This window comes from Danio aesculapii, chromosome 13, assembly GCF_903798145.1.
Source record: "Danio aesculapii chromosome 13, fDanAes4.1, whole genome shotgun sequence".
Taxonomy (NCBI): domain Eukaryota; kingdom Metazoa; phylum Chordata; class Actinopteri; order Cypriniformes; family Danionidae; genus Danio; species Danio aesculapii.
Genome location: NC_079447.1, coordinates 46,216,850 through 46,239,349, shown reverse-complemented (window position 1 = coordinate 46,239,349; position 22,500 = coordinate 46,216,850). Strand labels below are relative to the sequence as shown.

General features: G+C 36.4%; 1 protein-coding gene across 1 annotated transcript in view; it reads left to right on the top strand.

The window, feature by feature from the left end:
* Window positions 1–22,500, top strand: part of LOC130239330 (CUB and sushi domain-containing protein 1-like) — a 551,687-nt gene that overhangs the window by 322,674 nt on the left and 206,513 nt on the right. The window contains exons 18-22 of the mRNA XM_056470435.1: window positions 1,712–1,900; window positions 11,574–11,690; window positions 11,980–12,195; window positions 15,015–15,203; window positions 21,424–21,593. Of these exons, the coding sequence (XP_056326410.1) occupies window positions 1,712–1,900; window positions 11,574–11,690; window positions 11,980–12,195; window positions 15,015–15,203; window positions 21,424–21,593 (881 nt within the window). The remainder of the gene's footprint in view (window positions 1–1,711; window positions 1,901–11,573; window positions 11,691–11,979; window positions 12,196–15,014; window positions 15,204–21,423; window positions 21,594–22,500) is intronic.

Below are 22,500 nucleotides of genomic sequence, written 5' to 3'. Positions count from 1 at the left end.
ATTGACACATTAATTCAAAGGAATTTGTAAACATTTTGGATTCTTTCAAATTTTTTTGCTAGTATTTATAGGTAAGACATTCTGATTGTGACGTATTGATTGAGTTTATATCGTCATTCCTATTTTTCTTGACCTCAACTGCAGCGGTACAAATTGAGTTTGTCATTAAAATGTGATTAAATATTAATGACGCTGTTATAAAATTATTTGACAGAGTATTCATATAATTATTTATCAAATATTTTATCAGATTATTTATTTATTATTTTCATTTTTTTCCACACATGAACTGTTAAATTGACACACTTCTTCAATTGAATTTGTGAACATTTAAGATTCTTTATATATTAAAAAATCAAAAAATTTTTAGCGTTCGTAAGTGAGGCCTTTAAAATTGTGTCATGAGTTTATAGCATCATTAATATTCTTACTGACCTTAATTATAGTGGTATAGTGGATCTGTCATTAAAATGTCATATAATATATTTATGACACTGTTATAAAATAATTTGACAGAGTATTGACATTTAATGACACATAATGACAAATTAATTTTTTTTCCACTAAAAAAAGATCAGTAAAACATTCACAACAATTATAATGGCCTGATGACAGTCATGTTTATGACAGATTTATGACTTGTTGTCTTATGTTGTCTTGATAATGTCAAGTTCTCATGACAATAATCGTGAGTACGTTTACATGGACACCAGTAATCCAATTTGAATATGATTAAGACTCCGATTAAGAGTTTACCATGTAAATAGTGATTTTTGATGACCTTTATCTGACTAAAGTCATAATCGAACTAAACAGAAAACGAATTAAGACATGTGGAGTATGCCGATTTAGTCACATTATTGAAGTACAGCACAGACCTGTAAACATAGCAATCAAATGAATACCATCATGTAGGACATTCCATACACACATGGCTGTTTGACATTATTGTCTGCACCTAGCCAGTCAGGAAGGACCACAGACACCTGCATCACAAAACCTGGAGTTTTTTTTTCTTCTATTAGGCGTGCGGTATTAAATTCCATTAAAACAACACTCTTCCACCAGTCCTTACTTTATACTCTCATCCAATACCTCAGTTTGTCACAGGGGGCATGAATGAAATGCTCCAAAATGAAAGTGAAACTGCCGAACTACAGTTAAAGTTGAAAAATTAAAAATGAAACACCCGAAATATATGAAACTCCAGAAGAAACTTGGATAGTGTGGTGACGCGATGACATTAATCAAATTTTGTGCTATAACAAGTAAAACGGAATCATGAAAGGAAAATTCATATAGCGACTCATGTAAAGACCTTATTGTCTTATTCAGATTAAGGCAGTTTATTTGATTACTGATGTCCATGTAAATGTAGTCAATAACAGGCTGTGATGTATTTGATGATCTCATGTTGCCACAAAAACATCTCAAACAATGTCAGTTTTGCTATTAAAATTACACACCAACAACACTTAACGGCATTAGTCCTAAACATGCATAAATCTCTTTGATTTTCAATCATGTCTGTCTTATGAACTCCCCTACAAGTAAAATATTACAGATAAGGATATTGGTCGAAGGAAGGAAACTGCTGGGGAAAGGCTATCTGATGATTTATGCTGTATGAAGTGTTTCCGACACCATCCTCCTTTCTATCTAGACCTTGTAAGAGGGATTATTCATTTATTTATGCATTTGTTTTTCACAGGCATTATGATGGAGACAGATTCCTGTTTAGATCCAGGGATCCCGGTGAATGGAAAAAGGCACGGGAACAATTTCGCCATTGGCTCCAGTGTGACATTCAGCTGCGATCAAGGCTATACTTTGAGCGATGAGGAAGCCATTGTGTGTGAGAGGAACCATCAGTGGAACCATGCGTTGCCCAGCTGTGACGGTAGGCCATGTTGCTCTCTTTTTCAAGTCTGCTCATGTACAAGTGATCAGCTTCCTTGTAAAGGGGAAAAGGAGCTAAGAATTGGACCCTGGTGCCAGCTTGCACTTATTTTCAGTAAGCATCACCAACAGATCTGCAATTAAAAGGCTGATGCATATGGCACACTTTTCTGGAAACACTTCAGCAGATCCTCAGTCGTTCACTGATTGGTTTAAATATACAGGATTTCCGGAAGTCGAGTATGCAGCAGTCTTAACCAGTCTGTCTGGAAACAAGTCTGATCAATTTAAAAAGCTGCGATGTTTATATTGATAACATTCATTTAACTAATAATTCATTAACATTGCTCATTAATAGTTGCATATTTCATGTGGGATTCTTAAAATTCTTGGTTTAATTTCTGGATGTTTTAGTCAAATATTCTGAGATATTCTTGAATCAGTGATTTACTGCCTACACAGCTGTCTGTTATTGTTAGGATAACATTGTCACCATGAGCATTTATTAATTTGACTTAAGCTTTGGATTATTACAAGTTTGCAATGCTCGCTGAATAAAGGCTTCATGGCGACAAACACACAGGTATGCTACTCTTTTTTTAATGGTAGTGAAAAACATTCTATCATTTTTGTCAAAAATCAAGAGAAAGACGTCTTTCAAAACACAAAAAGTGACACTAACAAATACAACAACACCTTTGCTTTTAAAGAACAATGAAAATATTCACTTTCAGTCATCTCAGTCTGCCTAAACTTCACCAAAGTCCCTTTAAGGCAAGTCATTTCACTCGGCGGCCATCTTTAAAACGCCTCTCGGGCAGTATGCTCGGGCATTCTGTCTGAATAGGGAAGCATCAAATTCTTCAAAACTGCTTGCCAAGCTTCCAATTGAATTTCGTATTAGGAATCACCAACAACTGTGTCTTTAGTTTCATTTCTAAACATCTAAATCACACAAAATCTGCAGAAACTCACGTCTGGTCCGAGCCCCTCCCTCGGAGGATCGTCAGTCTACAGCAGGGAAGGGCAACCTCGATCCTGGAGGGCCGGTGTCCCTGCATAGTTTTGCACCAACCCTAATCAAACACGCCTGCTTGTAGCTTTCTAGTGATCTTGAAGACACTAATTAGGGTGTTCAGGTGTGTTTGATTAGTGTTGGAGCAAAACTCTGCAGGGACACCGGCCCTCGAGGATCGAGTTTGCCCATGCCTGGTCTATAGCGATCGATGATTGGCTCCTGAACTAGAAGGCGGGCTTTATTCAAGGGGTGTCGAAATTAACTGTTTCTTCGGTGCACCGCGATGCAGACGCGGACAATTTGGTATCGGTTCAGTGATAATCACAACCGGTTACTGACGTACTGACGTCATGGATCTCATATGTGCCACAGTATGTCACGGTAGATTACTATGAAGAGGGAGGCGAGCGCGAGTATTTACAACACTCCAACTACTACACAGAAACTGTGCACAATTTCACTGCGTGTGTGTTTGCTGGACAGTCTTTACAGCAGAAGCCCCTATTTCACTGTCATTGAGAGAATGAAAGTAAACCCCATTTCTCTCTCTCACTGTGGCCTATTTGACCTGCTGGCTTGAGGTAACGTTTCCTCTCCTCTCGTCTGTTACAGCGATGCTTCTGGATACAGACACGAGCGTGTGTCGGCAAAGTTTTCTCCACCATGTCTATTATAGATCAGCTGTGAGCGCCGCTGCCGTTTATCAGTATCACTCTATGGTGTCACTCATCTGTGAAGAGCACCAGCGCGTAAGAGCCAATCGCAGCCATTTCTGTTGAGCACGTTACCAAGACAAGGGTCAGAAAGCGAGTGGGATATTTATATTTGTTTATGTGCTATAAATGCTCGTGTTGTTTAAAGGGACAGTTTATATATCTGACTGTTTCTATTAAATGACAAAATTGTATTACAAATAGTATATAAATATAAATATTTTAATACAAGAATTGTTGTGCTGTGAAGAAAATATAAAACTGTGTATGGAAAGCATCGTCAATTCACTGTGATGCACCGAGATAACGAATTAAACCGAATCAATGGCAGATAATATTAACCAAACCGAACCGTGAGACCAGTGTAGGTTCACAACTCTACTTTATTTGCCATATGACGATCGACAATTGGCTCCTGTACTAGTAGGCAGTCTTTATTCGCCATATAGCGATCAATGGTTGGCTCCTGTACTAGTAGGCGGGGCTTTATTCACCATAATGACCGTTACACTTTTTCCCATTCAACAAGATACGAGTGACATGTCTTGTGTATTATATAGTCTTTGTCTTTATGAAACGTCACCAAAATCATGAATGAATGTCAGAACAAAGTCTACATGCATGTCCCACTGATTTCCCTTGTTTTTTGTTTTTTTGTTTTAAAAAATGAAGAAAAAAAGTGGTTTTCATAGGGTTTACAAAATCAAGTCACAATACATTTGAAGCACGTTATCACTTGTTATTTACAATGACATACGGAGTCCATTTTTTCCAATACTTCTTGGAGTTTTTGAATCAAGTTTTAGGTTACACGTCAGTCTCTCCATACAGTATATTTCCTTTACAACTCCTATACATTGAGCCCCTGTTGGAGGATTAACCTGGAACCATTTTATAAATCTCTTCTAGTACTTACCAAAAGTATATATATATATATGTATGTATATATGTATGTACAATTGAAGTCAGAATTATTAGCCCCCCTTTGAATTTTTTGTTCTTTTTTAGATTTTTCCCAAATGATGTTTAACAGAGCAAGGAAAATTTCCATAGTATGTCTGATAATATTTTTTCTTCTTATTTGTTTTATTTCGGCTAGATTAAAAGCAGTTTTTATTTTTTCAAAAAGCATTTTAAGGACAAAATTATTAGCCCCTGTTTAGAAATGGGTGGAATTTTTTTTTTCTTCGGTTAAACAGAAATTGGGGTACAAAATAAACAGGGGGGCTAATAATTCTGACTTCAACTGTTTAACTGTATATAATTTTTTTATTATTTATTTTTTATTTTTTTTTTTTTTAAGTCGACTGAAAAGGCTGGTTTAAGTCAAGTATACTTTACGGAATAAGTAGATTTAACTCAACTTAAAAACATAATAATAATAATTTGGCACATCTTCAACCACTGAAGTTTAAAAACTCACAATTTCTTTGCAGCCGGTTGCTTCACAACTTTAAGTTAGCTCAACTTTTACAATTTTTACAGCGCAGGAAGTTTATGCTCATATAAAGAAATCAAAATTATACGTCTCAACTGAATTATTTACTTTCATTGAACTAACAGTTCTAAACATGCAGTTAAATTGTTTTTTGAGTCAACTCAACACTGAGCTCAAAAAATGTCCACCTAACTTACAATTTTAAACTGAGTTAACAATTTGTTAGTTGTATTTTTTTAACACAGCTCCTTATGAATACGTACCCCTGTATACATTTCTGGAGAGCGCAAATTATGTAGCCAGAGGTATGTATGGCTGCATTTTTGTCTTTAAAATGAACGCAACGGGGTGGTATGATGCCACAGACGGCTTCTGTATTTTTTTTCCGCTATACCAACTGATCGCTTACCTCCATGTGGATGGCTTTTCCGCTGCAACCAGTTTGCCCAGTAGCTTGTGTATGTCGGTGTGCGTCGGTGTACTTGAGATGTAGAGAGGAGTTGACCGCGATGATGGGGTTCGAGCTCAGCGAAGAACGATTTCAGAAAGCAGATAAACAAACTGCAAAAAATAAAATAAACAAGTAAATAACAGGGTGAGAATGTAGTAAGGTCTGAAAATGTGATAAAAATCAGACAAGGTCTTTTCTTTTTCTGGATTGCTTTTGATAACACAGCGGTTGAGTTTAGGCAAGATGAGGTCAGTCAGTTGGCAGCGGCCTGCAGGCATAGATGGCACTCACAAGAGAAATTTGAGATCTAAAAAAACGTACACAGCGGCCTCTGGTGCATTCACGAAAACAAAACCTACAAAAAAGTACCTCCTGGGATGTATTCTGCACTCTCCAGGAATGTATACAGGGGCACGTATCCATAATGAGCCTGGTTTGAATTTTTACAGTGTACCAGAAGGGCTGTATTTTTGGGCAATGGTTAGCCATTGAGGTTTCACTGATTTCCTGTTTTGTTGACTGATCAATTGGAATACTGATGCATCATTGTTGTAAACTTTTAAAGATGTTTTTGAATGAATGATGCACGATTGCATGATGGGCTGTTAATCTGTGGTCATTTCTACACCTTTAAACATGACTCAGCACAAATCAAAACAAGATTGGTTGGTCAACCTGTCAGTCAAATAGCATCACAGGCGCTCCTTGATCATTTAAAGCGGCCAAATTCACAAACCTTTAGCGGGTCAGTCTGAGGTCTGGCTACACAAGACTATGAGGTTAATAGTGAAAACTTTGGAGGGAAAACTGAAGGCACTGGTCGGGCCCATAATCTGCTTCTGCTAGGCTGCATTACAATTTTATCAGAGGGGAAAGGGTAAGCCTTCTTAAGACTCTGAGGAGATTTAAGTTCATACATTTTTGATTAGAGCAGAGGTGACTGGCATGCACTGTTTCATAGATAACCTTAAACATAAAGGGGGGGGGGGGGGGGTGGAGAACAGTATAGCGGGAACAAACATTGTAAAGCCTTGGCCAGATAACTACAAGATAGTGCTGTTTATGTTATTTGTTTGCCAATTGCAGGAATTGAAGTAAACAAAGTATTTTCCAGTAAAAGGCAATCAGGTCTGTTCCAGAATTCCCGTTGTCCTCTTATGTCTGAGCGTTATCAGCTCTGTGCTTTTGCTGTAACAGACTTTGATTCGCTCTGATGGGCTCTCATCAGAGCCTGACCTTCATTATGGACAGGACAGATGCTCAGCATTTGTTTGTGGGAATGTACATACACATTTGTTTACATTAGCAGTGGACCTACCAGAATTCTATAAATACTAGAGTTCCCATAGCTGTCATTCTCATACAAGATTGTCATAATTTTATTCGAAGTTTCTACTGAGATGTTAAAGGTGCCATGATGCGCTTTGAAATGTGCAGTTTTTATTCAACGTTTGATGTGATCTCAACTGAAAAATGAAGAAAGGGTGGGACATAACTCCTAAGTAACTCCTCCCCTTAAATAACTCCTCCCCTTAAAAAATAACAGCCAATAGTGTTTCGTTATATTACCACTCTGCCAGTGAGATTAGTTGAATGCAAGTGCATCAAATGAGAAGGATCTTGAAGGGGGCAGGGCATTTAAGTTTAACTGCAGGTGCTATGTGATGCGCAAAGGGGAGTCGGATTCGTCGGTGGAGTAAGATTTAAATACAATTTTCCTTCACCTACTCTTGCGGATGGGCCCAGAGATGGCAAAAGTACACACATCCTTTACTCAAGTAGAAGTACAGATACTCCTGTTTAAAAATGACTCCTGATTTTTTTGGCCGATATCGAAAACCGACAACTCTTCAGATTTGGAGGCTGATAGCCGATATATGTAGGCCAATAAATATAAATATTTTGAAATGTTATAATTTTATACAATGATTTTATTTTAAAAAGTTCATAAAAGTTTTATCTGATCTTATGAACTGAATAGCCTAATCAAAGCAAAAAATGCAATAATTTTAAAATTGCAAGGTGATAATATATACATATATTCACGATTTCACATAAATCCGCATGCCAAAAATAAAATATTTCATTTTCTTCACAAAGCATATTAACATGCCACTTGACTGTTGCATGAAAATAATAGGTTAAATAACAAAATGAGATTTAATTTACAAACAAGTTAAATATATATATAAAAAAAGAAAAGAAAATGAAGGACCTAAGGACTAAAACCAGCTCAAATAATCTTGAGTACAACGTGTTGCAGTAATGTACGTATGTACAAATATGTAATGTCCGAAAAAGCGTTTTGAGGGGTGTTTTGACAGTTCAGAGCCACCGTACATGCGAAAAGCTAAATACAGAGTACTTTACTTTAGAAAATGCGACATAGATTCATCCTATCTGGCGTTTTAGATTCTTTTAAACACATGTTGGTGCTGCTTGTCAATCAGACAGCGCTTCTGTGTTCGTCCTTGCTGTCAATTGCGGGGAAAATGATCGATGTAAAGTTTATGATAAACCGCCGTGAGTTTCACTTAACTACAGGCGCTGCGTGATGCGTGCACGGAGTCAGGTGAAGCGGAGTCAGATTTTGATACAGCACCTGAGCATTGAGCACAGATGACTTTATGACAAACACAGACGATAATATAAAGACAGAATGTGGCGGTGAGTTGAAAACTCCTAGGCTGGATTCAGTGACTGGCACACCTCTACTCCGTGCTGCTGTGAAGGCTGTCAGATCATATATATATATATATATATATATATATATATATATATATATATATATATATATATATATATATATATATATTATAACGAGCGCACGTGAGGGCTAACGTTATCACCACACGCGCGCGCGCAGACACACATATACATAAATATATAAATATATACATAAATAAATATATATATATATATATATATATATATATATATATATATATATATATATATATATATATATATATATATATATATATATGTATATATTTATGTATATGTGTGTGTCTGCGCGCGTGCGTGTGGTGATAACGTTAGCCCTCACGTGCGCTCGTTATAATCAATATGAATATCAGAATACAATCTTACGTCAACAACACATGGCAAGCAACGCGTTGATAATAACAAATAATCATATTAGATTACAAACAAGCAAACGCCTTGTTTAGCACGTGTGCATCACTGCTATTTTGTTTACACATGTTTTTCCAGACATGATTTAAAGCAAAATCAGTTTATGATGAGATTTAGGGGGCCATTTGATGAAAAAATGCTGAGGCTCAAAAATATGTTTTCCTTTGATAACCTGTGCTGTGTGATTTATTTGGATAAAAGCAGGATGATGAGCATGGCTCAAGGACACACGATGTATTCTCAATATTCTGTTATGATGGCTGGGGCTTCAAGGACAAACAAGCTCTTTTGTGTGTGTGTGTTGTTTTGACTGTCTCCACTGACATGAATTCTTCAGTTGAAGATGTGTCACAGTTATACAGTACATCTGCTTTTGATCTCGTTTCAAGTGTATCTGATGTCAACCTCTTATTAGTTATTATATCATTACACTGTGCATTACACTGTGCTGCCTTTCATGTAGAAACAGGTCTATTTCTGTGTATTCTTCCATGTATTATTCTTTTTATTAATTATTATTATTACTTTTTTTTTAATGTGAAACTATTCTACTCGCTCTGGGGTGCGTTTCCCAAACAGTGACGTAACTCGCAGCTGAGCTATCATAGTACAATGCATCATTTGGCAAAAGAACTATGTATTGATGAGTGTTTCCCAAAACTGTAGTTGCTTTGTCACAGATCCATTGTTTGAACAACGTTAGTTATAACATAAAACATCCATAATGACATTCTAAATGGGGCGGAGTAATAACTTTTTTTTTTTTTTTGTGCAAATTATGTAGTTTTACATGCAGACACATTTAAAAAAAATCTAATATCAGTCTTGGTAAAAACATGCACTCGTTTTCCATGTAAATTGAATGACGTTTCTTTTACAAATATTATTTGCGAATTATATAATGATAATAATTGTTGTTGTTATTATTATTATTAAGTGAGATATTGTTAATTAATTATTAATTAATTAATTATTTTGAGGCCCACCGCAATGTGAAGTAGGAGTGCTGTTTCCCCGCCTTCCGAATTGATTGATAGGTGCTTATTAACATGTCTCTGAAGTAACGCGTGTAATCATATCAACAAGACAGGATGAGCGCAAAGCAACCAGGATTAAAAGATCTGTTCAATGCTTTGTGATCATCAATCATCATCAAATGTGATTAGGAATGAGTTTTACAAGTTTAAAACATTTTTAAAGGGCACCTATGGTAAAAAATCTACTTTTCAAGCTGTTTGCACAGACATGTGTGTAGATACAGTGTATAGACCATCATATTGGGGTGATATAAAACATACCCAGTCCTTTTTTTTTCAAATTTAACAACATAAAAGCAGTGGACAAATTGGAGCGGTATTCAGATCGACCGCAACTTGACGTAGGAGTGCGGTCCCCCCGCCCACCGAATTGATTGACAGCTGTGCGTATTACATGTCTCAGTAGTCACGTGTATAATCATATCAACAAGAGAGGACGAGCGCAAAGCAACCAGGAATAAAAGACCTGTTCAGTTCGCTAGGATCATCAATCATCATCAAACGCGATCAAGAGTGAGTTTTACAAGTTTAACATGTTTTAAAACAGAGCATGTGTGTAATGAATTACTGCGATTTACTTCAGATTTACTTCATCAGCACAGCCGCGTGTCAGAACAATTATAAAAGAAGACGCTTCAATCCCGGTTTGTGGACGTTAAATCAGGTTTATTTTGTACATTAACATAACAGATATCCATACAGCAGTGGAGATTAACCTGTATCCTGTCACATATGCGTGCAAACAGAGTGCGAAGCTAAACGCGCTGTCTCTCTCTCTCTCTCTCTCTCTCTCTCTCTCTCTCTCTCTCTCTCTCTCTCTCTCTCTCTCTCTCTCTGTGTGTGGGTGTGCGCGTGAACTTTGTAACAACATTGTGTGTGACTCATGGTTGCAACTCACAAAAACTGCATCAAATACTGATTGGTAAAGTTCTTACTGTAGTATTTCTCACAAACGTTACATGAGATCTGCTTCCTGAGGCAGCCGAGGGTGGCGATTGAAGCATGCTGCTGACAGGCACGTGGGAACGGTGGGTGGGGAGGACTAGCCTTAAAGGCCCAGTACAAAAAAACAGCAACCAAGTTTTACCAGCTTCAGACAGCTTTAATAAATAATCTGATGGGTGTTTTGAGCTGAAACTTTACAGACACCTTCTGGGGACAGAAAAGACTTATATTAAATATGAAAAAAGGGGTAACCTACAGTAGGTGCCCTTTAAAACAGTGCATGTTTGTAATGAATTACATCGATTTTACCATCTTTATCACCACAGAACAATTATAAAAGAAGACGCTTCAATCTCGGTTTGTGGATGATAACTTAGGTTAATTTTATACACTAACATAACAGATATCCATACAGCACTGGAGATTAACGTGTATCCTTTCACATTTGACATGCAAAAACAGTTCAAAGTTAAACGCGCTGTGTGTGTGCGTGAACTTTGTAAGGACATTGTGTGTGACTCATAATTGCAGAAAGGCTTGAATGAACTCCCCAACAAATACATCAAATAGTCATTGGGAAAGTTCTTACTGTAGTATTTCTCACTAAACGTTACGTGTCATGTCTGTCACTGTGCTGTTTATCTGACAGAGCTGAGGCAGAGATTGAGGCACACTCTGACAGGCATGTAGACGGTGGGCGGGAAGAACTAGCATTAAAGGCACAGGCAACAAAAACAGCTACATAGTGTTCAGAGCAGCAAATTCCAATATTCTGAATGGTATAATAAATAATCCGATGGGTGTTTTGAGCTGAAACTTTACAGACGCATTCTAGAGAGTAGAATGTCTAGGGGTAAAATAGGTGCCCTTTAAAGTATTTCTTAGTTTAATCAACTAATTTTGATATCTTTTTTTCTTGCTTTTTCATTTCCAGCTTTGTGTGGTGGCTATATCTACGGAAAAACTGGAACAGTTCTTTCCCCTGGTTTTCCAGATTTCTACCCAAACTCGCTGAACTGCACTTGGACTGTCGAGGTGTCCCGTGGGAAAGGTGAGACAAAAAGAGCAAGTTACAGGCGCTAGAGCTTAAACTGACAACAGTTTGAGGCTCAATGGTTTTACTCATCAGGTTTATTTCTGTGCCCTTTGAAATTACCCTTGATAACAAATTTAAGATACCTTTCACATTTCTCATTTTATTACTGAGCGCCATGTCGGGCAAATGCGATTCTGTTTCGATCAGCATTACGTTCCCTCTGAAGGCTTCTCAGTGGGTTGTGAGGTTGAAAGGGAGATTTTGCTTGTGACTGACGGCCCTAATCTCATCTGAAACTCCCCAGGAGTGCAGCTTCTCTTCCACACGTTCCACCTGGAGGACTCTCATGATTACCTGCTCATTACAGAGGACGGCAGCTTCACTGAGCCAGTGGCCAGACTCACAGGCTCTGTCCTGCCACCCTCCATCAAAGCCGGCTTGTTTGGCAACTTCAGCGTCCAGCTACGATTTGTCTCGGACTTCTCCATGTCATACGAGGGCTTCAATATCACCTTCTCTGGTGAGGGGCATTGCTTGTTCTGTTTATTATGGAGCACTTTTATTATGGTGATAGCCTACTTGTATAAGATTAAAGTCTGACTCAAATCAGTCTTTTGGTAGCTCACATTGTTATTCTCAGGGGGCTTTCACACCTGTAGATGGATTGTTTTGTTCTGAAACAGGGACTCAAATAGTTACAATGTTGCTTTTTGTTCTTCTTTCAAACAGCAAAGTTTCTAAACCTAAAAAAACCCAAAATAATGTAATATGTAATGTAATGTGTATTTATTTAGCGCATTTCCCGTGTACACCCAAATCGCTTCACAATCATGAGGAGGGTCTCTCCACACCCCCAACAGAGTGCAGAATCCACATGGATTATGTGATGGCAGCCACAAGACAATGGCGCTAGTTTGCTAACCACACCCAGGGCTCAACAATAAGGACTGTACGATGGCCCGGGGCCAGTGTGAGAGACGCTTGGGAAAGTAGACAAGATCGTTACTGGCCCGATTGGGCCAGCGCTGCCTTGTCACTAAAGTTTAATTGGCCTGCAAAAGTGCGACTATTTGTCAATTGCGTGCAAATACAGTCTTAGAATCGAGAAACAGTTTGTTCTTTAAAGCCTTTAAACGCTACCTTCTCTGTGATGTTGTAAACATTGTTTTGCTTTTCAGTTGCTCTTATCTGATTGGATGTTGTGATGTTGGGATGTTATTTTTGTCTGTAACTTGATAACATCCAGTACAGCGAAGAGACAACAACATGGCAGCAACATCAAATTATGAGGGTTATAACTTGGAAGCAGACATTTATGTGGGTACAACACGTCGGAAAAAAAATTAAGCGGGGTTTTGCACAGTTTGTCGTCAGTTTGGCAAAGCAGCCCCCTTTTGTTAAATCATTTAGAACTGCAATAAAATACCTGCACGTTTTCTATACTGCTCTTTTTGTTTTCATAACACTTTGAGATTATTAATACATTAAAATACATTAAACACATTAAATTCTATATTCACAGACGTTTTGCATTATTTAAAATATACGGCTATTGTTTTGTTTTTTGGTGGGACCAGTGAAAATTTTGGCAGGGCAAGTAAACATCTGAACCACTGGACCATTCGACCAGGCCAGTCGAAAAAATCCTTAGCATTGAACCCTGACACTCCAGCTATTGGTGGAGTGGAGAGATAGTGATAGAGCCAATTCAGTGGATGGGGATGGTTGGGAGTCCTGTAAGGGCAGATAGAGGAAATTTAGCCAGTGCACCAGGGGTAACACCCCTACTCTTTAAGAGAAGTGTCATGAGATTTTTAATGTTCACAGGATCTCAGTTAATGTCTCACTGTTTAATGAAAGATGGCACTCACTGACAGTATGGCATCCCCTTCATTTTACTTTAGTGGGGTCTTTAGGACTCACACAGACCACAGGTTGAGCGCCCCCTGCTAGCCTCACTAGCTCTTCTTTCAACAGCAACCTAGTTTTCCCATGTGGTCTCCCATCCAGGTACTGACCAGGCCCAGCCCTACCTATAGCTTAAGTGAGTAAGCGGTCTTGGGCTGCAGGGTGACATGGCTGTTGCCATTAAAATGAGTCATGTGCGAGTAAACTCTCCTTACATCGCTCAAAGTTTGATTTACTTTCCAGGATTCCACTCAGCTGTCATATATTGTTATTTTAATTTATGACAATGAGAAAAAAAAAACATTATAAGCTGAGATGTGCGCTTTAATTTTGAAACCCACAGACAAAGTCATGACTAAATATATATCAGAGCTAAGACTTTCTCATACATATAGCCTCATTTCAATTGCCAGGGGTTATGAAGCATGTATCCACTCTGTATCAGAATTTGCATTGGTATTTTGGTATTATATATATATATATATATATATATATATATATATATATATATATATATATATATATATATATATATATATATATATACATGGTTTCTGCTACATTCATTCTTCCATGGCTGGGCGTCATGCCAAAGTTGATCCCGCCACGGCTACATTACATTTTCTCCTTCAAAACTTTCAGCCGTGTTTTTTTTTTTTGATAGCAGGTGATAAAAAAATAGCGGGCACCAAAGCGTAATTAAAGGTAAGTGAATTATAACAGCGCAAACTTTTCTGTAACCGTAGTAGTGCTGTGCGTTATTTGTTTACCCTTTAAGGTTACGTGCTGGCTGACTGGCTGACTGACAGGTGCGTGATGCGTGAGGCCAGCAAACACAACGTATAGCCGTTTCATTTCACTTCAGGACGCATTAATACAGCTCTGTAGGTTTATTGGAGACATTCATAAATATTCCTTGCAAATCTAATAATTGTTGGATACTTGTTACATAAACGCACTAAATCGCACTTCAGCAGCGTTTATTTAAGAGCGCACAAGAAGATCTGCGCTTGAGCAGCGTATATTTGAGGGGGCGTACAAGAAGATTTGTGTACGAGCAGACGAAATCGGTGCGCAATCGAAGAGATTCGCGCGCACACACACACACACATATATATATGTATATATGAGCAATATCAAATAAGTAGCAGTGTTATTTCTACTCGTGTGATATTGTTTTTATACAACAGTTTGAATAATCATAATAATAATCTTAATTGTGTATATAAAAAAGAAAATCGGAGAAACACCGAGTCTAAAAACCCTTTTGTATGAGGAACTACTTTCTTCTACTACTCATTCACATCTGCAGCTGACGTCAGAATAGCAGAAACCGTTGCTAATTCACACATGTCACTTTAGAGCTAGTATATGAATGATCTGGTTCATGCCGACTTTAAGAGTTATTATGACTTTTTTTTTTTACCACAGAGTACAGTCTTGAGCCATGTGAGGACCCAGGTGTACCTGCATACAGCAGGAGAGTGGGCTTCCAGTTTGGGGTCGGTGACTCGTTGGTCTTTTCCTGTTTTTCTGGCTATCGCCTTGAAGGAGAGAGTAAGATCACTTGCCTGGGTGGAGGACGGAGAGTGTGGAGTGCAGCCCTGCCCAGGTGTGTGGGTAGGTGGACAAATGATTTAATTTATTATTCTCACTCATCAGAAGGCCTATTAAACAGACATTTTTAACCTGCATTTGATTGATTGATTGTTTGATTGATTGATTGATTGATTGATTGATTCATTCATTCATTTATTCATTCATTGGTAGTTTGGTTGATTGGTTGATTGATTGATTGATTCTTTCATTGATTTGTAGGTTGGTTGGTTCATTCATTCATTCATTGGTAGTTTGGTTGGTTCATTCATTCATTTATTGGTACTTTGGTTGGTTCATTCATTCATTTATTTATTCAATCATTGGTAGTTTGGTAGGTTCATTCATCCATCCATCCATCCATCCATCCATTTATTGGTAGTTTGGTTGGCAGTTTAGTTGATTGATTTGTTTGTTTGTTTGTTAGAACTCATTGAGTGATTTATTAATTAATTCATTTATTCATTCGTTTATTAATTCATTGATTCATTCATTGGTAGTTTGGTTGGTCCATTTATTCATTCATTCATTGGTTATTGGTTGGTTCATTCATTCAGTGGTAGTTTGGTTGATTCATTCATTTATTCATCGGTAGTTTGTGTGATTCATCCATTCATTTATTATTAGTTTGGTTGGTTGGTTCATTCATTAATTCATTAATTGCTAGTTTGGTTGGTTCATTAATTCATTCATTCATTTATTTGTAACTTGGCTGATTCATTCATTCATTCATTCATTGGTAGTTTGGTTGGATCATTCATTAGTTCATTAATTGCTAGTTTGGTTGGTTCATGCATTCATTTATTCATTCATTCATTGGTAGTTTGTTTGGATCATTCATTAATTCATTAATTGCTAGTTTGGTTGGTTCATTCATTCATTCTTTCATTCATTGGTAGGTTGGTTGATTCATTCATTCATTCATTCATTCATTGGTAGTTTACTTGGTTCAATCATCCATCAATTCATCCATCCATTCATTGGTATGTTGGTTGGTAGTTTAGTTGATTTATCTGTTTGGTCGTGTGCTCATTGTTTAAACTGATTGATTCATTCATTTATTCATTCATTTATTCATTGATTCATTGATTTGTTCAGTTAGTAGTTTGGTTGGTTCATTCATTCATTCATTCATTGGTAGTTTAGTTCATTCGTTCATTTATTAGTTATTTGATTGGTTCATTCATTCATCCATTGGTAGCTTGGTTGATTTATTTGTTTTTATGTTTGTTTGTTAGTACAGATTTTTTGATTGATTGATTGATTGATTTATTCATTTATTTATTGGTAATTTGATTGATTGATTCATTCATCATTCATATTAATTACGTTTACAATGTACATCTTGAAGATTGAACGTGCTGATTAATTAAACATTAACACAAATAATAGTACAATAATTGAAAGTAAATAATAAAACCATCTCATGTGTTGGAATCGGTTATAAATGATACAAATGATCCCAAACTATTCTTTTAAAACAGAAGTCTACAAGTATGCATTTCCAATTGCTTTTGTAAGTTGCTTTATGTTCTAAATAGTCAGGTTGAAAATCTTATAAGGGTTGGGCTTTTAGAATAAATATGATCAAAAAGACTCACAAATTAGCCATGGATGTGAGTAGCAGTAGCTTATTAATGAAATTTTAAAGATACACATTTTTAAAGCACCATTTTGTGTTCTTTTGTGCTATGTTAAAGTGCAGGAATTGCTAAGTGAAATCGCAATTTCCTAATGGTTTTTATATTCTTAATAAAGAATTATTAGATACATAATGGTCTATATAAATAGGTGTAATAAATGTCTTGTTCCAACTTTTTTAGAGTTGTTAAATTGACATTTAAGTTCTTAATTATGTGTGAAAATGCAGATTTCATCTGTTGAGTCATCAATTCAGAGTGCATTAAATCAGTGATTTCTAAGAGTCTGTTGGCATTTTAATAATGGTCAGGCTAATTTGGCCATAAAATGTCCCATAAAAGGGAGGAAGAACTACAGTGAATTTTTAACCAATGCATTATTATTAGAAATTTGGTCTCATCTTTTCACCCTAAATTGAGTCTATTCTGCAATGACTCTTGATTATGAAAGCTCAAACTAATCTTCCATAGTGTTAATCTTTTATTTATAATATAACTAGACACAGTTAATATTAGCATTGTATGGAGGAAGACTTTCAGAGATGAACCCTGCCATGATAAATGAATTAAAATTGATCAGGTGCATATTACTCCCTCACCGAACCTCGAAGGTATCGAGTTAAGGTCTTGGATATTTGTGGACAGCATTAAAACCGCTGAGGAAAAAGATTACTGGTTGTAAGTGTGCAGTTTTCCTGCCAGACTAGGTTTTAATAGTGGTTAATCACTGCGGTGTAATAAGGATGTGTGAGTGTGTCTTTAATTGGTCTGGTGAGCACAACAAACATTAGCCTCAAGAGGTTAGGATTATATTAGCTGCAAATAATTTATAAAGGCTTGATGAGGAAATTTCCATTGAAAGAAATGATCCCTAGTTTTTAAAAGCTTCTAGACCAGAGCTTCCAAAATCAAACATCATGACAGTAATTGGAACGAAAGGATTTAATGTTGTCAGAAATTAAGGGCACAAAAGATGTTGCTAGGGTGATACCTTTTCAAAAGCTGCACCTTTGTCATTTTTAACCGGGATTGTTAAAGCCTGGTTGACCATATAGGTTATCATAAAATAATAACGATAGATAGATAGATAGATAGATAGATAGATAGATAGATTGATAGATAGATAGATAGATAGATAGATAGATAGATAGATAGATAGATAGATAGATAGATAGATAGATAGATAGATAGATAGATAGATAGATAGATAGATAGATAGATAGATAGATAGATAGATAGATAGATAGATAGAAAGAAAGAAAGATTAACAATCACATCAACTAGGGATGGCTTTCGTGAAATGTAAATGTTCTGACACGTCGATCCTGAAGCACAGATGTTTTAAAACACAGGCCATATGACTAAAGCAATTCGAAGGATCAGTGCATTTCACAAGCTGTTCGATCTATTGAATTTGCGTTTTTTTTAATGGCTCAGAAGCAAAAACTTAAGCCTAATGGACATTCCGCCAGCATAGTTTTGACACAATGTCGAGATCCCGAAGTGCAAGTATTTCAAAACACTGCACCGAAGCATGATCCGAAACACCCAGGTCACGTGACTAAAGTGATTCGAAACACCCAGGTCACATGACTAAAGTGATTCGAAACACCCAGGTCACGTGACTAAAGTGATTTGAAACACCCAGGTCACATGACTAAAGTGATTTGAAACACCCAGGTCACGTGACTAAAGTGATTCGAAACACCCAGGTCACATGACTAAAGTGATTCGAAACACCCAGGTCACGTGACTAAAGTGATTTGAAACACCCAGGTCACGTGACTAAAGTGATTTGAAACACCCAGGTCACATGACTAAAGTGATTCGAAACCCCCAGGTCACGTGACTAAAGTGATTCGAAACACCCTGGTCACATGACTAAAGTGATTCGAAACACCCAGGTCACGTGACTAAAGTGATTTGAAACACCCAGGTCACGTGACTAAAGTGATTTGAAACACCCAGGTCACATGACTAAAGTGATTCGAAACCCCCAGGTCACGTGACTAAAGTGATTCGAAACACCCTGGTCACATGACTAAAGTGATTCGAAACACCCAGGTCACGTGACTAAAGTGATTCGAAACACCCTGGTCACATGACTAAAGTGATTCGAAACACCTAGGTCACGTGACTAAAGTGATCCGAAACACCCAGGTCACGTGACTAAAGTGATTCGAAACACCCAGGTCACGTGACTAAAGCAATTTGAATCACCCAAGTCACATGATTAAAGCGATTCAAAGCAACAGACATTTCAAAAGCGTTTCAAGACCTGGCGAATCTTTGTTTGATTGACTGGCTTCGAAAAAAATTATGTAGCCTAGTGGACCGTGCATTGAATAACGGTGCTGCAAGTGTCCAGAGTTTGAACCCCGACTTGTACAAATACTACTTGAAAAAAATTACTTGAAGCCTCAATTCTACAATGTGGGGTATAATTCCTCAATTTGCATGAACTGTTTCTATGCTGAAGCTATTCCACAGCAAAACATAAAACAGTTACCACTACAGCGGCTTGCAAAATTATTCACACCCATTGAATTGTCACATTTTCTTACATTATGACCACAAACATAAATATATTTTATTTAAATATTATGTGAAAGACCAACACAAAGCGGCATACAATTGTGAAGAAGAAAGAAAAATATACGTGAGTTTAATTTTGTTTCTACAAATAAAAACTAAAAAAAGTACAGTGTGCAAAAGTATTCAGCCCCCCTTACTCTGAGCGCATCCAATTGCCTTCGGAAGTTGCCTGATAGATAGATAGATAGATAGATAGATAGATAGATAGATAGATAGATAGATAGATAGATAGATAGATAGATAGATAGATAGATAGATAGATAGATAGATAGATAGATAGATAGATAGATAGATAGATAGATAGATAGATAGATAGATAGATAGATAGATAGATAGATAGATAGATAGAGAGAACAGTTATAAACAGTTTACAGGTTGAATGAAAATGCTAATGTATTCAATGCCAGGAAGTGGTGCATATAGACCAATAATCATCCCATCATTAAAAGTGAACTGCTCTGCAGGTGCCGATTTACATGTCAAATACTACTACTTTACCAATCTACACTTAAGAGGAAATCATCTTTAGAGGAAGCATATTGAATTATGCATTATATGACAAATGTAAAACCATATAACTGAACTAACCTAAGCCATAAACCCACATATTATGTAGATACCAGAGGACAATTTAACATATTGAACCAATGTGCTCTATGGCTGCTAGTACTGCACAGTTCCTGCATAAACAAATAAACAACTGAATAAATAAATAAATAAATAAATAAATAAATAAATAAATAAATAAATAAATAAATAAATAAAATGCTCCTAACACTGTAAAAAATTTTGGGTTTCACAAAATAGATTTGTATTGAGACAGCATGAAGGCATTCAGTTAATTCATTTGTTTTTACAAATTTAAGTTGATTGAACATAAAACCATTAAGAGGTCCTAAAAACTCAATAATTGTGTTGTTTCAGCTCATTTTAAATAAGTAGTTTTAACAAAAACCCAAAGGAAACCCACACAAACATGGGGAGAACATGCAAACTCCACACAGAAATGCCAACTGGTCCAGCTGGTGCTCAACCCAGTGACCTTCTTGCTAACCACTGAGCCACCATGCCACCCTAGCTTAGTATAATAACACAATTAGTTAAGAGGTTTTCCTTCGGCTTAGTCCCTTTATTCATCCGGAGTCGCCACAGCGGAATGAACTGCCAACTTATCCAGCATATGTTTTACACAGTGGATGGCTTTCCAGCTGCAACCCATACTAGGAAACACCCATACGTTCTTACATTCACACACAGTCAGTGCACTACGGCCATTTTAGTAATTCACCTAAAGCGCATGTCTTTGGACTGTGGGGGAAACCAGAGCACCCTGAGGAAACCCATGCAAACACAGGGAGAACATGCAAACTCCACATAGAAATGCCAACTGGTCTAGCCAGGACTCAAACCAGCGACCTTCTTGCTGTGAGGCGACAGTGCTAACCACTGAGCCACGGTGCCGCCCTAGTGTGGTTTTATTTATTAATTAATTCATTATTCATTCATTCATTTTCTATGAGCACTAAGTACTTATTGACTCTTTATGTCTAATCATTTCTTTCAGTAGCTGGAATACCATTAGGCCAGTATTTAGCTCAGTGTCTAAAAGCAACATCTGCTTACATAACTGGAGATGTTGGAGCAGAATATTAAACAGAAGGACGTCTGATACAAACAGGGCAGTGAGCTTCTGTGACTAACAACTAGCTATAGTGTATAAAGGCCCCCGTTCATTTGTATTCCTCTGAAATTGGTGCCGTGATTCATCAAAAAAAATGAGAGACTCCAATTATATTCCGTGCAAAACCTTGGCCCAAGCTGGCCTACGCATAGAAGTAGCAGATGTCAGAACGCTGCAGGCTTCAGGGAAAATGTGTGACAGTTATTCTGCATCTAAGATTTGATAAGTTAGATAAGGCATTTGTATTTTCAACCCTCAGTATGTGAATTTTTGACTCCTCAACATGTTCTACCTCTCTTTCCTATCTATACCTCCCGCGAATGCCTAGCTGAGTGTGGAGCCACTTCTGTGGGAAGACAGGGTGTCCTGCTGTCCCCCAATTACCCGGGAAATTATGACAACAACCATGAGTGCATCTACCACATTGAGACAGAAAGAGGCATGGGGATTCAAATCACTGCCACCACCTTCCAGCTTTATGAGGGAGATTTCCTCAAAGTAAGAATCACTGACATTGTGTAACTCTGCATATTATTTTTAGTTAAAATGTGAATGATGTATGTGTTAAGTTATTGTGCGGCCGTGTGTGTGTGTTTTTCTCTCTTGATTTTTTTTTGTGTGTTATTTATTTATTTATTTATTTATTTATTTATTTATTTATTTATTTATTTATTTATTATATTTGTTTATTATTTATTTAATTATTCATTTGTTTATTCATTATTTGATTATTTATTTATTTATTATTATTTTTTATTTGTGTATTATTTATTTATTTATTCATTTATTTATTAATTTATTATTTATTTATTTAATAATTTTTTATTTGTTTATTATTTATTTATTTATTTTTTATTTGTTTATTATTTATTTATTTATTCATTTATTTGTCATTTATTTATTTATTTATTTATTCATTTATTTATTCCTTTATTTATTCCTTTATTATTTATTTATTCAGTTATTTTTTTTATTTGTTTATTATTTATTTATTTATAATTGTAAATTACATTATGAGAACTTGATCTTTCATTCAACAACGTTTTGATGCTGAAGAGTAAAAAAAGTGACTTATTGCCATTTTTAGTAGTATGAAGTGATACAGTACATTGTCTGTTTTGGTGTTGTAAATTACAGTATAGAAAACTAGTGTACTAGTTTTATCACCCTGTCAAACTGCAGAGTTTAATTTTCAACATCAACAGCACATATCGAGGTCCCATTATACCATTCAACTGCATGAGTAAAAAACATGAAAATTCTTAATTAACATATTTTGTACAGTGTTCTTTCTTTCTTTCTTGCTTTCTTTTGTTCTTTCTTTCTTTTTCTTTCTTTCTTTCTTTCTTTCTTTCTTTCTTTCTTTCTTTCTTTCTTTCTTTCTTTCTTTCTTTCTTTCTTTCTT